We start from the raw sequence: 17,936 nt of genomic DNA, 5'->3' as shown, positions 1-17,936 counted from the left end.
CAGTATTTGTCCTTTTGTGACTGAGATACTTCACTCAGCATAATGTCCTCCAGGGTCACCCATTTTGAATAAGATTGCATGAGTTCCTTGTTTTTCAATGCAGGGTACTATTCCATTGTGTGTATATACCACAGCTTCTCTATCCATTCTTTTGTTAATGGACACTTAGGTAGTTTCCAGCTCCTTGCTATTGTGAACAAAGCCACCATAAACATGGGTGTGTATATGTCTGCTTGGATGTCAGTCATTGTCTCTTTGGGGTATATTCCCAGCAGTGGAATTGCTGGGTCAAATGGTATCTCTATTTGCAACTTTTTGAGAAAGCGCCATCTCGCCTTCCACAGCAGTTGCACCATTTTACACTCCCATCAACAGTGAATAATGGTCCCAGTTTCTCCACAACTTTGCTAGCATTTGTTGCTTGCTTCTTTGTTGATTTTTAAAAGCATGCTTTATTGGTTTGCCTAGAATAGTTCATATGCATAGTGTTTTGTACATGTCCTTTGTGTTTTATGTAATTATTTGCATATATTATAGTTTTATATTATATAGTTTTTAATATACTTACTTATATATTTTATATAGCTAATTACCATTTATCTATGCCTATTAGTTGTTGTTGTTGTTATTGTTGTTGTAACAACATCATGCCTATTATTACTCAGTCTTTTCAGGTCCCCATTAAACCTTTCCCATTATTTCAACCTGCCTGCACTCACTAACCTCTGCTATCCCAGTGATTTTTCTGCCTTCCCCATTTCCTATCTTCCTTCTCTTCTTTCCCTTTTGAATTGTCATACTCATCTTACTCTGTTATCTTCTTATTTTCATGATAGTGGCCTTACACAATCTTTGTCTTTATGTGACTTGAGATAATTTACTCAGCGTAATGCTTTCTAATCTCTCCCAAGTACAAAAACTTTCTCTAATACAGTAAAGAGAAAGACCACAGATTTGGATAAAACATTTGGCAATGACATTTCAGATAAGGGTCTCATAATAAAAGTTTACAGAATACAGCAGGGCCTCCACATGAAATAGACTGATAACCCAATTACAAAATGGACAAAGAACATGGAAAGACTCTTTATAAAGGAAGACATTTGAATGACAAAAAAAACAATGTATATGAACTTTGTAAGTAAACCAGTATAAAATAAAAATGTTGTTCAAATACCCAACGAAACACATGAGGAAATTGTTCAAAGTCACTATCAATCAATCAGAGAGAACAAAGCAAAACAACAAAGAAATACCACTTCACTCCAGCAGTAGGAGCAAAGTTCAGTTAAAGAGCAAACAGAAAAAGTAAGAGAGGATGTGGATAGATTGTGCACTGCTTATGAGATTATAAACTGGTTTGTTAACTTTTTGTTGTAATTTGGCTGAAAGGTTACAGAGAAATTTAGTTTTTATGCTATAACATATGTTGGTGTTGATGTGTACCATTGAGTCAGAACTGAATCGTAGATCACCCTCCAGAAAGTTTTCAGAGGTACTTAGTAGTAGATGGCCCATCTTTCTCCCAGAGAGTAGCTGGTAGATTTGAACTGAATGCCTTTGCATTGGCAGCACAATTCCTTACCACTAAGCCACTAGAGTTCTTTATAGGAAACATATGCCTATTGATTATATCTATCTTTATCTCCCATAGGCATCATCATATAAATGGAGAAAAGATATTGACGCTTTTAATTATTTCATTTTTCTTGGATCCACAGTAACAGCATTGAAGAAATCAAAAGACATCTTAAATTGGGAAAATCTGTTAGCAATGATCTCTCCAAAGTTCTAAAGAGCAATGATATCAGTTTACTGATTAAGGTGAGCCTGAATGAAGCCATAGTATTTTCAATTGCTTCCTATGCATCTGAATGATCGACAATGAATAAAGATGACAGAAAAAAAGATGTCTTTGGGCTATGATGTGGAAGAAGAGTCTTGAATATCCCATCCACTACCAAAAGAACAAACAAATCTATCTTGCAGGACACAAAAGTGTGGTCCTTAGAAGCAAGGATGGGGAAACTTCATCCTATGTATTTTAGGCATGTTTTCAGGAGGAGCCACTTCTTGTAAAAGGGCATCATGCTCGGGAAGGTGAAGTGTCAGAGAAGGAAAGGAAGACTTCCAAAGTGATAGACTGTCATTGTGACTATAACAATGGGCTATTAGAGATGGTGATCATGGCACAGGATAGGCAAGATTTATTCAAAAGGTCAGTCACTATGAGTTACAGACGATGATCTTTCCCTTTTCCTTTACCTACCACTCCCAATACCCATTAAATTGTGTAACCCTATGATTAAACATCCCCTTCTCCTCACCATTCTGCTCCCCTCCCTGCCTTGGATCCTCGTACACATTCTATGGTAATGGTCTTGTTCTTATGCGACTGAGTTATTTCACTTAACGTAATGCTCTCCAGTCCCTCCCAAGTTAGGTAGTAATTTACTAAATCATTGCTCTTGCATGCTGCATAGTATTCCATTGTGTGAACGTACCATAATTTCTCAATCCATTCCATTTCTACTTTTATCTGAAAGGAATACACTCTCTCATTCACTCTACTTGCCTGTTGTGTCAGAACAGACTCTTCACTGACCCTGGAGTAGGTTTTTGGAGACTATGAAGCACACAAGAGAAAAAAAGTCCATCTTTCTCTTGAGGTGCAGCTGGTGGATTTGAAAGGCCTTTCTCTAAGATGGCAATTCAATTCCTATCTACAGGCCAGCAGAGCTCCCTTAAGGAATACAAGGATATGTAAAAAGTTGGCAAGGTTAGCAATATGGGGAGACAAACACTCTCAAGGAGAGATATGTGTGTGTGTAGACCTGGGTATATCTGTGTTGCACGCATGCACGCATGTATTAGAGAGATGCTCTAGCAAACACATAATGCATAATGTATTCTCTAGAGGCCATCCTGTGTAGTCTGAAGATCATTCCTACTTGACATAAATCATTAGGGTAAAATTCAGAGCTATTGACTTCAAATCGATTACAACTCGTGGTGACTCCACACAGGTAGAACAGCCTCCACAGAGTTGCTCCAAAGCTGTACTGTTACAGAAGTAGATCATCAGTCTTCTCTCTCATGACACCACTGGGCATATTAAAAAAAAACTAATCTTCTGTCTAATAATCAAACTGCAAACCACTGTGGCACCCAGGGGCCTCTACTGAAGAAGACTGTTAATAAATTGGAAGTTGCAGTGGCACTGTCAGTACAGCAGTTTGAAATCCACCAACAGCTCTGCAGCCTCTGCCTATTAAGATTCATCACCTCAGAAACCCAGTGGAAGGTCATGTCACTATGAGTCTGACCGACTCAAAGGCAGTGAATTAGTTTGTTTCATTTTTGTTTCAGTCAGTATTTTCCACTTAAGTTCAACTTGAAAAAGATTGCTTTTGCTCAAAGTGAGTTATCTGTGTATAAGTTTTTGAAATGATATACAGTCTACCGAAATTGCTTTTAAAGTTTTCAGTCAAAGGAAAGATCTGTTTGAAAGGAATATATGATTAGGCATTATTTGTATGACAACAGTCCAGAATAAGAGATGCATAGCACAGTGTACTGAGGGAGGAATGAGGCAAAGTGAGGAAATTATGCAACAATGAACGAATATGCTTTTTCATTTCTTTTTTTTTAAGTGAACCGAGGTGGGTAAGGAGGGAAATGTACAACAGTAAATGAATGAAAATCCAGCTATTCTGTAAACTTTCATTGTTAATGTTGTTGGTTACCATGTTGCTGTTGTTATGTGCCATCGAGTAGCTTGCGACTCATAGCAACCCTATGTACAACAGCCCGAAACTCTGCTCTGTCCTGGGCCAATCTCCCTGTCTCCAACACACCCATCCCAATTACCCCAGTCACTGAATCAATCCACCTCATAGAGGGCCTTCCCCTCCTGTGCCTGCCCTCCATCCTCCCAAGCATGATGTCCTTCTCCAAGGACTGGTCTCTCCTTACAACATGTCCAAAGTATGTCAGACGAAGCCCCAGAATCCTTCCTCCAAAGACCCACGCGGCTTAATCCTTTCTAGGATGAATCTGTTTGTTTACTTAGCAGTCCATGGTACCCTCAATACTCTTCTCCAACACCACAGCTCAAAGCCATCAATTCTCCCTCTATCCTCCCTAGTCATTCTCCAACTCCCTGATGCATAACAAGTGATTGCAAAGACCATGGTCTGTATCAGACACACCTTAGTCTCCAGAGAGACACCATTGCTCTTCAGTACTTTAGAGAGGTACCTAATAGCAGACTTTCCCATTGCGATACATCTTTTAATTTCCTGACTGCTGGTGGCAAGAGTATTGACTGTGGAGCTAAGCAGATTAAAGCTGTGAACAGTCTCAATCTCTTCACCATCCATCCTGATGCTGCCAATTGGTCCAGTGGTGAGAATCTTAGTCTTCTTGACATTGAGCCGCAATCCATACTGAAGGCTGCAGTCCTTGACCCATAGAATCAGAACTATTCTATAGCTGACCTTCTAGCGGGTTTACAGGGGCAGTTAATTGCACAAGAGAAGATTGCCCATCCTTTTTCCACAGAGCTGCTGGTGGTATTGAGTGCAGATTCTTGCCACTAGGACACCAGACCTCCCTAAACTTTCATTAAAATGTTAATTTAATTTAAAAGATAATCACTTAAATTAGTAAAAAATTCATTCAAATACTTGCATTTTTTTTTGTGCTTAATGCTCTGTGCAAATGAAGCCCCTGGATGGTACAAATCATTGAATGCTCAACTACTAACCAAAGGGTTTGAACCCACTCAGAGGTGTGTTGGAAGACAGACCTGGAAGTCTAGTTTACGGCAAAATGTTAAATCAATTAAACTCATTAGAATTGGAACTGATTTAAAGCTGAACTTCCAGCAGGTGGATGCAAACCAAGCACCTTCAGATTGGCAGTACAACCCCTTACTTACCCACTCATGCACTGAAATTCCTTTCCAAAAGAAACCTTGGAAACCTTATGGAGTGCGGTTCTCCATGTGGGCACCATGTATCATGTACCACCAACTGATGACAACTTACCACAACTGCATAGGTAAATAATTCATAATGTAAGATATATAGCCCATCAGAGGCAGTGACTGAAACTATTTTTTAAGAAGTTGGCATCATCTCTTAAATTAATTCATTTCCATAATCACTGGGCAGAGAGGCTTACCTGGAGCGCCACTCGTAGCACATGATGAGAACATCTTGGTGTGGTAGAATGTGTGGACACTGGCAGGATGAATTGGTAACGAGCAGGACTTGAGTTCGAGGGATGGGTAAAGAGGACTTGAAGATCTCTTTAACATCCACCACAGTAGTGACTTCATTGCAGCCGCTCCGCTGCACAGCTTTTATTTTGGCATGAATAGCTGCAAATCAAAAATTGACATACATGTTGAAATCTTTGGGGCAAAACTAGAGAAGTTATTATCACATCAACTGCTGATCCCCTCTAATATAATCACTACTATCATGTGGCCTAGGGGTGAGAAGCTGTGCTATAATCTTGAAGGCACACAGTTCAAATCTATCAGCTATTCCACCAGCTGCTCCACGGAAGAAAGATGGGCAGACTCCCCCAGTGCTATTAACTGCCTCTGAAAATCCACTGGACGATCAGCTATGGGTTGGCTCCAACTTGAAAGTAAACAACAACAATATCAATGATTATGGACTTGTCAAAAATGCCCAGATGAAGGCAAAAAATCCACATAGTCATGTCAAGGTAAGGCCCTCTCCCATTGTAAAAATTAAAAAGTTCTGAATCATACTTTCACATAAAAATTATGTCGATAAGCAGGTTTTTAGTTAGGGTCTTCTTTTGGGTCATTGATTTTTGCTTCTTTAGAATTGCAGATTGGATTTGAAGTGGGTAAACTAAGCCTAAAATTTATTAATTTACAAATTAGGTACTTTTCCTTTTTTTTCCTGGAAGGGTATCAGGAAACATTGAGTTACAACTCAATGCTAAGAAAAATTTCATAGAAATGTATACTTATTGGTGTATAATGTATCTTGTGATGACTTAAAATGTGTGTTGTATAGTCTCAGATAAAGAGGTCACCTTCTAGCTTTTATAATTTAACCTTCTATGCAGCCTTCAATACAGACTGAAGCTCAACATCAAGAAAACAAAGATTATCACCATTGGGCCAATTGGCAGCATCAGTATGGATAGTGAAGAGATTGATATAGTTAACAGTTTTAGTTTACTTGGTTCCACAACCAACACTCTTAGTAACAGCAGCCAGGAAAACAGGAGATGGATTGCATTGGGAAAGTCTGCTGTGAGGGACCTCTCAAAAGTACTGAAGAGCAATGACATCAGGCTGGAGACTAAGGTGCACCTGATTCAGACTATAGTCTTCACAATTACGTGCTATGCATTGGAGAGTTGGACAGTGAATAGGGATGATAGGAAGAGAATTGATGCCTTTGAGCTGTGGTGCTGGAGAAGAGTGTTGAATATACCATGGACTGCTAGGAGAACAAACAGATTTGTCCTGGAGAAGGTGAGGCCAGGAATGCTCCTTGGAGTCAAGGATTCTGAAGTTTCATTTGACGTACTTTGGGCATGTTGCAAGGAGGGACTGGTCCTGTGAAAGGGATATCATGTTTGGGAGAGTGGAGGGACAGCACAAGAGAGGAAGGCCCTTGATGAGATGGATCAATTCTGTGATTGGGATGGTGGGAATGAGTGTGTTGGAGACGGCAAGGTTGGCACAGGAAAGAGCAGCGTTTAGGGTTCTTGTACATAGGGTCGTTATTAGTCACAAGCAACGTGACAGCACATAACAAGAACAACAACATCTGGTGTGTGAACTTCCTTTACTCCTGGGAAAGCTATCAAGAGTCATAAGGCCCCTGAGTGACACAAACATATGCTGCTGGACTCCTAACCTCAAGTTTGATGGTTCAAACTCACAAAGCTTCCATGACAGAAATGCCTGGCATCCGTTTCCATAAAACCACAGCAAGAAAGCCCTGTGGAGCAGTTCTCCTCTGTAATATACAAGTTTTCCATGTTGTTGTTATGTGCCACCAAGTCATCTGCAACTCATGGAGACACTATGTACAAGAGCCCTAAACACTGCTCTATCCTGTGCCAACCTCGCAGTCTCCGGCATACTCATTCCCACCACCCCAATCACAGAATCGATAGATCTCATCGAGAGTCTTCCTCTAAACCCTGCTCTACCCTGTGCCAATCTCACTGTCTCTGACATATCTACCCTGACTACCCAGTCATTGAATCAATCCACCTCTTAGAGAGATGTCCCTCTTCAAAGATTGGTTCCTCCTTGCAATATGTCCAAAGTATGTCAGACAAAGCTTCAGAATCCTTGCCTCCAAGGAGAAATCTGGTTTAACCTTCTCTAGAACGAACCTGTTGGTTTTCTTAGCAGTCCATGATATATTCAATACGCTTCTCCAACACCACAGCTCACAGGCATCAACTCTCCTTCTATCATCCCTAATCATTGTTCACCTCTCTGATGCATAGCAAATGATTGCAAAGACCATTGACTGTATCAGACACATCTTAGTCTCCAGAGTGACATCATTGCTCTTCAGTACTTTGGAAAAGTCTCTAACAGCAGACTTTCCCATCACAATATGTCTTTTGATTTCCTGGCTGCTGGTACCAAGAATGCTGGGTTTACAAGGGGTCCTGGTACTAGGGATATTGTAGCTAATGTGAGATAGAGCTTGGCTGAAAGCAGAGAGTACCAGAGGAATGTCTATCTGTGTTTTATTGACTATGCAACGGTGAATGACTGTGTGAATCACAACAAACTGTGGCTAACTCTAAGAGGTGTGGGAAACCCAGAACACTTGATCGTGCTAATGCGAAACCTATTCTTGGATCAGGAGGCAGTAGTCAGAACAGAGCAAGGAAACACTGCGTAGTTCAAAATTGGGAAGGGTGTAGGCCAAGAATATGTCCTAGCCCCATCCCTTTTCAATCTATATGCAAAACAGATTATTCCGGGAGGCTGGACTGTATGAGGAGAAATGTGGCATCAGGATTGGAGGAAGTTTCATCAACAATCTGCACTATACAGATGATACATCCATGCTTGCTGAAACCGAGGAGGATCTGAAGTGTTTCTTGCAGAGGGTCAAGGACTGCAGCCTTCAGTATGGATTGAGGCTCAATATCAAGAAGACAAAGATTCTCACCACTGGGCCAATAGGAAACATCATGATGGATGGTGAAGAAATTAAGACTGTTAGCAACTTTAGTTTGCTTGGCTCCACTTGGTTTACCATGAGTGTGAATTAGTTCCAAACAATTGTTGTTGTTCTTGTTAGATGCCATCAAGTCGAGTACGACTCATAGTGACCCTATGAACAACAAATCTGAACCTTGTCCTGTCCTGGGCCATCTTCACACTGACACATTTGAGTCCATTGCAGCAGTCATTGTGTCAATCCACCTGGTTGAGGGTCTTCCTCTCTTTCTTATACCTCTATACCCTTCCAAACATCACTTCTTTCTCTAAGAAATAGCCCATCCTAGCAACATGCTTGAAGTATGTGAGGTGCAGTCTCTTTATTCCAGCCTCCAAAGAACACTCTGGCAGCACCCTCTCCAATACATATTTATTCATTCTCTTGGTGGTCCATGGGATATTCAGTGCTCTTCTCCAACATCACAGTTCTAAAGCATCAATTCTTCTTCTGTCATCCCTGTACATTGTTCAGCTCTCAGATACATAGCAAGTAATCTCAAAGACTACGGGTTAAATCAGACACACCTTAGTCCTCAAACTGACATAATTATTACTCAATAATTTAAAAATATTCCTAATTGCAGACTTTCTCAGTGTAATAATACGTCTCCTGATTTCCTGACTACTGGTACCAAGGGTGGGTCCAAAGAAGACGAAACTGTTGACAGTTTCAATCTCTGTTCCATTCATTGAGCTGTTGCCTACCTGTCCAGTGGTAAGAATTTTTGTTTTCTTGACATTGATGTGCAATCCACATTGAAGGCTGCAGTCTTTGATCCTCTCAACAAGAGCTTCAAATCTTCCTTACTTTCAGCAAGCAAGGTTGTGTCATCTGCATAATGCAGGTTTTTGCTGAGTCTCCCTACAATCCTGATGCCATATTTCTTCAGAATTATTCCAGACTCTGGAATAATTTGTTCAGAATACAGATTGTGTAGGTATGGAGAGAGAACCATGCAGTGTTCCCTTGCTGTGTTCACACAATGGCCTCCTGATCAAGGTACATGCTTGTAGGAACTTTTTATGATCCACAGTGTAAAATGACTTTGGATAGTCAATAAATCACAAATAGATATTCTTCTGGTATTCTCTGCTGAAAAGCTAGGATCCATTTGACATTAGCAATAATGTGCTATGGCCTCTATTAAATTCTATTTGACCTCCTGGCAGTTCCCTATCTATGTAGTGTTTTAGCTGTTTTTGAATGATCTTCAGCAGTATTTTGCTTGTATGTGATATTAACAATATTATTTGAAAGTTTTCACATTCTGTTGGATCACCTTTCTTGGGAATGGGAACAAATATGGACCTACTTCCAGTCTGTTAGCCAAACAGCTGGTCTTTGGGTTTCCTGGCATAGCTCGTCCAAGGATGCATCTTTTAATTGAAACAAGCCAATTTGTATTCTGTTGATTTCTGGGGCCTCATGTTTTGTAATGCCTTCAATGCAGTTTCTATTTCCTTCATTACCATTGACTCCTGGTTATATGGTACTTCCTGAACTTTTTCAGTGTCATTCAGTTCTTTATGGTACAGTGATCCTGAATTTTCTGTCCATTTTCTTTTGATGCTTCCTGGGTCATTCAATATGTTGCTCATAGCATCTTTCAATATTATTATTTGAGGTTTAAGTTTGTTTTTCTGATCTCTCAGCTTGAGAGATGCAGACAAAATTATTCCCTTTTTATTTCCAACTCCAGCTCTCTGCACATTTCATTATAATATTTTTCTTTGTCCTCTTGAGCTTCTCTTTGAAATTTTCTGTTCAGCTTTTACTTCGGTATGTTTTCCTTTTGCTCTAGTTAATGTTTTTTTAGTCTCTTCTCCAAACATAGGGTTGGTTTATTTAGTTATTTGTTGGTGGATTCTCTTGTTTTGGTTTGATTTTGAGTCATAACATCTTTAAATAAGAAGAAGCCTAGGGATTATTGAATTTAATCCCTTAAATATACTTTGAAAGTAAGAATCAAGGAGGATGGTGATTGAAATCGTTGTTATAGATATTATTGGTTCTGATCACTCTTTAAATTCTGACCTCCTTTGCCTCTTGTTTTACTCTGTCCCCATGGCGTTGTAATCAGTCTAATTTGGGCCTGTCTTGGATCCCATTTTAGGAATGGTTTATGAAGGAACTAAAAGTTTTCACTTACAAGGGTATTCTAATGCAAGAGAAACGATTAGCAACCAAGAATGAGTTTTGGCAAATGAGAGACAAAGTAAATCAGATTATGATATCTAAATAGAATAGGTTTCAAAAATTCCGTGAAAATACCACATTTAAAAATTTTGGTTGAATAAACTACATTGGCTGTGTTTGGTATTCAGATTTGACAGTCCACTTCAAATATTTTCAAGTTAGTAAGTAAATATGGAAATTTGAGTTATGACACAAATGAACATTTTCTCCAGATCATTTTCTACTATGACAACACATAATTTAAAAGATGCAATGAAAACATAATGTGGCAAAATGAGTATTTTAAAAGAAAGCCCAGAATTCAATCACAGTTGATCTTCCAGCAGTTTTCAGTCTGTAAATTGCAGAAGAGGAGATTGCCCATCTTTCTCACTGGGCGCAACTAGTGGATTCAAACCTTGTACTTTCAGCAACCCCTTACCCACTTTCCTTCTACGCCCTTCTCTATTACTCTTTTTTTTTTTTAAACCATTTGAAGAGTTAGTGATTTTTGCTTTATTAAGGACAACATTGTTTACTGGAAAGAGAAAGAAGGTAATTCTGAGTGAAGTCTCGAGTGGCACAGGAAAGAAAGATAAGGAAGAAAGATAGGCAATGTTTATTGCAAGGATGGGAGATATTCTTTCCGCCCCCTTGTTGTGTACATCAAATCAGAGCCAACTGGCACAAGGAGAGGTTACCACTCCTTTCCCAGCAGAGCATCTGGTGTAGTCAAAACACGTGACTTCAGGCTTGCAGTGCAGCTTCCTGCCACTAGGCCAGCAGAGCTCCCTTCATCACTCTTTTGCGCTGTATAATATTCATTTGTGTGAATGTACCATCATTATTTTAGTCACTCGTCCACTGAAATGAAAACAGGCTGTTTCCATTTCTTTGCTGTAAAGAACGTTAGAGTCAGAGAACAAAGTGAACAAGGTGTTGAAGACAGCAAGCTGCAGTAAACTGCAGTAAGAAGGACCTGTTCTTTATCTACCCTGCTTTTTGTCTGAAAATCACCACAGTAGAAGGTGATATCCATATATGGAAAATTTTCACTTCAGGAGAAAGATGGGCAATCTCTTGCTGTATGATTTACTGCCCTTGAAAACCTGCTGGAAGGTCAGCTGTGTTTCAGTTCCCACTTGATGACACTCAGCAGTTACCACCATGAACCAGAGGTGGTCACAGAAGAAGAAATAAAACCAGGGAAAAAAGCACATTAAATAGCTAACTTCTCCTCCAGTCCATAACAACTCCAAACCATAGGGGGCTCTGGTGGCCTAGTGTTAAGAAGTTGCTCTGCAATCCCAAAGGCATCCAATGGTGGAATTTGCCAGCTGCCCATGGGAGAAGGGCATAGTCTCCTCCTGTGTGATTTTCTGCCTTTGAAAACCCACTGGAGGGTCAGTTCCGGGTCCTTTATGGTACAAACAACAACTCCAACGACTGACTGTTTCTTAGACAGTATGTTTTATGTCTTTTTCTTGCTCCAGAAGACCATTGTCCTTGGTAAATTTTATTTCCTTTTTCCTTTCAATAATTTCCCCCCCCCCTCATTTCTGTGGTATTCCTGTGCTTGTGACAACCTTCTCCAAAAAGAACTTGCCAATACTCTCTAAGGCATTTGGCCATGAGCATTGTCAATATTGGTACTGACCAAGTGTCTGTCTGTGTCACAGTTTAGGTAGGGAGCTCTGGTGGTCCAATGACAAAAAGCTGTGCTGTAATTGTTAAGGCACATGGTTCGAGGCCACCAGCTGCTCCATAGAAGAGGGATGCGCAATCTCCTCCCATGGAATTAACTGCTTCTGAAAACCCACTGGAGGGTCAGCTATGGGTCAGTTCTGACTCTGTGATATACAACAACAACTACAACATACCAAGTAGTGAGATTGCTGCCCACTATTATAAAAAAGCTAAGGAAATATTTATACACAGATGTATACTAGAGATGAAGGAGTAAAAACTAATAAATAGATATGATGTGTGAAGGCAAAAGTAATATCCAGTATGGGGTAAGTCTGAGATTAAATTCACTTATTATATTAACCAATTATAATTGATAGTATTAAAGTGGGTATGAATGATTGACTGAAAACCCAATATGGCTTATCAATTTTCATTTAACTAAACAAAAACTGTGCACACTGACAAATATCATGATTGAATTATTTTTTAAAGAAAGTACTGAATGACTCCTTCAAATAAGAAAGAACTCAAGTAACTCATCATGAAATAAGAATTGACTCATAGTTGACCCTGCAGTGGTAAATTGAATGAAGACTTCCCATCTTTCTCCTGAGGAATGGCTGGTGGATAAGACAAATGATTATGAGAGAAGTGAGTATTTAATCTATGCCAGCAGCCTTAGGGCTTCCCTATTAACATACTGTCAAGTAATTTGAGATGTCAAATATTTATAGCTATTTTTATGTTAAAAGCACACAAACATAGGCAGGTCCTAAATATCTAGGTCTCAGATAGTCAAGACCACAGACCTGTCACCCAACGCTGTGTCCTGCTAGGCATTGTCTTCTCAACAAGACTAGAACGTGCATGAGCTCAAACTGCATCTGATCGACATAACTGCTCACATCCAGGTAGTTTACTTTGGTTTGGTTTTGGTTTTTTAAGGGGTTTTTTTTTGTTGTTGTTGTTGTTTTGGTTTTGTTTTGGGGTGGGTTATTTTTACTAATTTGACTGATCCATCAAAGAGAGAGAAGCAGAAAGGTTTACATTATTATTACTGTTACTATTACTATTATTATTATTACTAATTATTATGCCATCTTCAACCTGAAAAATTATTAACTGTCTGCTGTACTTTACAGCCAGCAGACATGGCCTTGACAGTGCAACTCCGTTGTGATTCCAACTATGTAAAAGAGTCAAGTCTCAAAAGATGACTTACCATAGCTGTAATTTTTACTCAGATATGTTGCCAGAGTAGGCTTCACCTTTTTGCATTTGCATCTGTCTAAAGAAGACAGAAAAGAAAGACATGAAAAGTTGCAAAGGGAACAGTAATTACTTTAGGGAGGGGAGAGAATCTTTAGGAAATAAGACCTTACCAGGGCTTAGGTGTTTACAGTCCACATCAAGAGTCCGTTCTTGTACCATCATGTCTGGGGTGACGTCAATCCACTTCGCATCTGAAATGCACATGGTGCCACAAGGACATGGTCAGTGGTTTGGCTGTTAACCCACAATAAGTTGAGACAAATAAGTGGGACAGAATAATAGAAAAAAATGATGACTCCATCAGCTTCTCTTCAGGAGAAAGATGGGCAGTCTTCTCCTATGGGATTTACTGCCTCTGAAAACCCACTGGAGGATCAGCTCTGGGTTGGTTCCAACTTGAGGAAACATAACAAGAGCAATAAATAGAAGGAAAACTCTGGTGGTATAGCCAGTAGGATGTTCCACTGATAACCCAAAGGCTGTGCCTCTGTGGCTGTTCAAATCCACCTGTAGCTCAGCAAGAGGAAGAGAAATCTCCTCACCTTTGATTTACAGCATCAGAAACCCAATGGAGTGCTAGTTATGAATTGGTTCTGCCTCTACCACAATGAGCAGTGAACAGTAAAAAAAAAAAAAATGTCATATGATTGCCACCTACTTGTTTCATATAGATTTCCCTGGGCTTAGAGTGAGGATGTTTATTATGAAATACAGGCTTCTCCTTGGAGACAAGGATTCTGCACCTTCATTTGACATACTTTGGGCATGTTTCAAGGAGGGAGAGGGACATCATTCTTGGAAGGGAGGAGGGACAGTGCCACAAAGGAAGACCCTGTATAAGATGGATTGACTCAGTGACTGGGATAAGAGAGGTAGGTGTGTCAAAGATGATAAATAAGGTTGGCTCAGGACAGAGCAGTGTTCAGAGCTATTGTACACAGGGTCTTTATGAGTTGAAAGCAACTTGAGAGCATCTAATAGTAATGCATGAAATATCCCTGACCTTACAGCAAGGAGCCCTGATGACACTGAACTGAGTGTTTGGTCACTAACTGAAAGATCTGCAGTGTGAATACACACCATTCTTCAGGACAAAGAGAAAGTAGTCTACCTCCGTGGAAATCTCTATAGGAGCTTATCTCCTCTATCATCGAATCACTATGAGTTGAAGTTGGTTTGACGGCACTGGCATGTGTGTGTGTGTGTGTGATGTGTGTCTGTATGTGTGTGGCTGAGATTTAGAACAGAACACTTTTGGGTGAAACTGCCAACTCAGTATGAATGAATGTGACCACACAATCATTTATCTTGGCAGAAAGGGAAGGATATACTGAATAATTCCAGACAACTCACTAAGTTTGTTTTAAAATACTGGTTTTTCAAGTTAACACTGACCAATTTATTTCCATATCCTCCTCCCACATTAGAGAAACAGTCTGCAACCAAAGACAATCCGACCCATCTCTGCCATTTACAAAGTTAAAGCAAGAAACAGATTTTCATCTTAAACTCTAGAATAGAGAGGAGTCTCAGTTTTCCCTCCCCTTAACCACCACCATCCTCCACGCTCTGAAAAAGGCTGTTTGAGCTCTGAGGCTGACTTCAGACACCACACTAAAACAACACTATGGTCTCTTTACACATGGACTAGCCAAGGTCAGGGAAAGTCTAGATAAACGAATGGAAAAGTATTTTCTGGTTTCATTTCAAGAAGTGAAGTTAACCCTATTCTTTGCCCCTCCAGAAAGAGTAAAATGACCAAAGTGGGGGGGGGGGGAGTTGTGGAAATGGAAATATCCCAGACAGCACCTTCTGATCCAACACTATGAAGTACATATACATGGTTATTCAGTAACAAATTTGCAAACAACACTGTTGGTGGGGAGTAAAGCTGTTTATTGCCTTTTCAAAACATTCTCAGGAATTAGTACTGAATAGAAGTATTGCTAACATCTGCATTGGGGGATCCTTTAGAAGATTAAGTGCATTAATATCAGTAACATGTTTTTAACTGAGGCAGCAAGTTCTCACATGTTTGCAATGGCTGTTTTTTTTTTAAGTATCATTTCAATTGTCATTGTAAATAAAAAAAAAGCAGCTACAATAGCATCCTTTGTAAGCAAATACCTTCCCTCCCTCCTTTAGGGGCTTGGTCTTCTTCCTTAAGCTTCTCCAATTCCTTGGAGGAAACCTGATGCCTTTACAAGTAAAGTCTTCCTCCAATCCCTGCCCCTTGGCCAACTTTACAAGTACGACTGGGGCTTATACTACTGGCTGCCAGCTGAAGGTGATGCTACCTGTTACTCCTCTCACCATAGAGCCCCTAGCGTCCTTGGTCTCCTCCCGCCTGACCCTGGCTCACCCTCCGGAAGGTCAGTGACAATGGCCTCGGGCGAGATGCACACTCCGCGATCATAGACGGGCAGTTCCTCGCAGGCTAGGCTCTCCGGCCAGCTGTGGTTGTACATCTTCATGAGGGGCTCACAGTCGTCGCGTGCGCGCTGGCACAGCGACTTGCAGGGTTTGATGGGGTCATGCAGGAACTCCAGGGTACAGATGGGTGCGTACATGGCACAGAGAAAGAAGCGCAGCACCGCGCTGCAGTTCACGTCCACCAGCTCCTCATACTGCTCGATGGCCAGGATCGCGTTCTCCTGCGTGCTGTGGTGCAAGTGGTTGGGCATCCGCGTAAGGTTCCAGGGCATGTGCCGGCACATGGGGATGCGCACCGCCTCGCAGGGCGCACCGCGCACGCCCAGCGCCAGGCGCAGCCACAGGCAAAACAGGGCAAGAAGCGAGAGGAGCATGGCACTTCCCTCCAGCGCTGCAAGCCCCACAGGCAGAAAGGGCTCTTTCTTTGTCTCTTCGTTCTTTGAAGACTGTGTCCTTTGAGGGACAGGACAGATTTTCTTCCTAAACTCCCATGGGCAGCAATGCGAGAGTCTGGGTCTGGTGGTGGATATCTGCCTTTTAGTGCACAGAGCACCAGCAGCGTCTTCCTGGCGCCTTCAATGCTTCCACAGGTCCAGGCAGCTCCCGCTCGGACTGTGGAGCTAAAAGCGCCCTCAGCCACGGCCATTGCAGGACCCTATTTATCCAGACACCTCCCCTGACGTGTGCTCTGAAAGCTCCTTTGGCAGCTGCAGGCTCAGCCCTGCTCCCAACCCCCAGACCTCTCTTTGCCGAAGTGATGACATCATCTCCTCCTGGTCCCAGCCCAGGGTTGGAATCTTGCATTTTCTCAAAGTCTTTCTTTTTTAGTCTGGCCAGTCCTTTTTCTTCGGACCAAGGGGAGGAAGGAAAAAAAAAGCCTCTGGCAATAATTTTGGGCGCAGGCTCCAGAAGAGTGCAAGAAAGGGTTTCAGAGGAGAGAGATACTCTTTTGGGTCAAAACTGAACTTTGTCAGTAAGTTCTCCGAGGGTGCAGCTGGAAAGCCTAAAAGCCAAAGAAAACCAAGCCTAACCTATTGTGTATCAAGTGGAGCCTGATTCTGAGACTTCTGGGCCCTTTAATTCTGCATAATTTTTTTTCTCCTGTAGAGGGCGTGAGAAGCACTGAGGATACTGAGGGGAGCTAGAGTGAGTCTGAGTATGGCGTGTAATTAATGAAAAAGATGATAGTTAAGATTCACAGCCTCAGAAATGGGAGGGAGGATGGTTGCTAGGAGTGGAACGGACTAGATGGCAGTGGGTTTGGTGTGGAAGAATGCAGCGAAGCTTGGAATGTAAAGGACACATTATCTATGCCTTCTCTGCTCCCCTTGCTGTCTGGACAGGTTTTGCTGTGGCTGTCTTTATGGGTATGTGCCATGGAGTCCAGTGCCACTCGACGAACCTGTGAACAACAGTCCTGAACCCTGCCCTATCCTGTGCCATCTTAATCATCTTTGAGACACGTGAGCCCATTGCTCTAGTCACTGCAAATCCATCTGCTTTAGGGACTTCTCTTTTGTTGATCCTCCATTTTTCTAAGGGTGATATCCCTTTCCAAGGAATAATAGCCTCCCCTAGCAATTAAGTAAACTTTAATTTTGGCTCAAATTCTTTCAGACTGGCCCTTCATTTGTACCTGCTCAAGGAGTTTGTACCAAGTCCCAGAGAGTGCAATAGCATCTTCTAAAGAGAGGCCATCGTTCTACCAAGATCTTCTCTTTCATCTTTTTTTTTCTTTTTTTCTTCTCTAAACCCCTTTCCCTCTCCAAAACAAACAAAGCCCAAAAGAAATCACAATCTAAAATTCTTTCCCCCCCTCCATTCATGCCAAGACATTTCAATCCAGCAGCCTACTATCTTGGTTTCTGATGTGCTTGGAGATTATTTGAAATGATTGAGTCTTAGGTCATGGAAAATAAATATGTATATTTTGTTTTCTCCTAGATCTTATTTCTGTTACTAATACGGAAAAATTCCTGGTGGTTCAGAGCTTAATGCATCCACACTAATTCAAAGAGCAGAGATTTGAATCCACTAGCTTCTTCGTGGGTCCATAAGGTTTATAGCTATGGAACCCCATAGGACAGTTGAACAGTTTTATACTCTTTTAAA

At 41.1% G+C, this 17,936-nt stretch overlaps 1 protein-coding gene across 1 annotated transcript in view; it reads right to left on the bottom strand.

Annotated features, from left to right (window-relative positions):
* Positions 1 to 16,219, bottom strand: part of SFRP4 (secreted frizzled-related protein 4) — a 25,228-nt gene extending 9,009 nt beyond the window's left edge. The window contains exons 1-4 of the mRNA XM_006887586.1: positions 15,754 to 16,219; positions 13,502 to 13,582; positions 13,342 to 13,407; positions 5,188 to 5,386 (exon numbers count right to left, since the gene is read on the bottom strand). Of these exons, the coding sequence (XP_006887648.1) occupies positions 5,188 to 5,386; positions 13,342 to 13,407; positions 13,502 to 13,582; positions 15,754 to 16,198 (791 nt within the window). The 5' untranslated portion in view covers positions 16,199 to 16,219. The remainder of the gene's footprint in view (positions 1 to 5,187; positions 5,387 to 13,341; positions 13,408 to 13,501; positions 13,583 to 15,753) is intronic.
* Positions 16,220 to 17,936: the final 1,717 nt, after the last annotated feature.

This window comes from Elephantulus edwardii, unplaced genomic scaffold (assembly GCF_000299155.1).
Source record: "Elephantulus edwardii isolate Elephantulus edwardi_28Jun2011 unplaced genomic scaffold, EleEdw1.0 scaffold00059, whole genome shotgun sequence".
Classification (NCBI taxonomy): Eukaryota; Metazoa; Chordata; class Mammalia; order Macroscelidea; family Macroscelididae; genus Elephantulus; species Elephantulus edwardii.
This window is presented reverse-complemented; position numbering and strand designations above follow the sequence as displayed.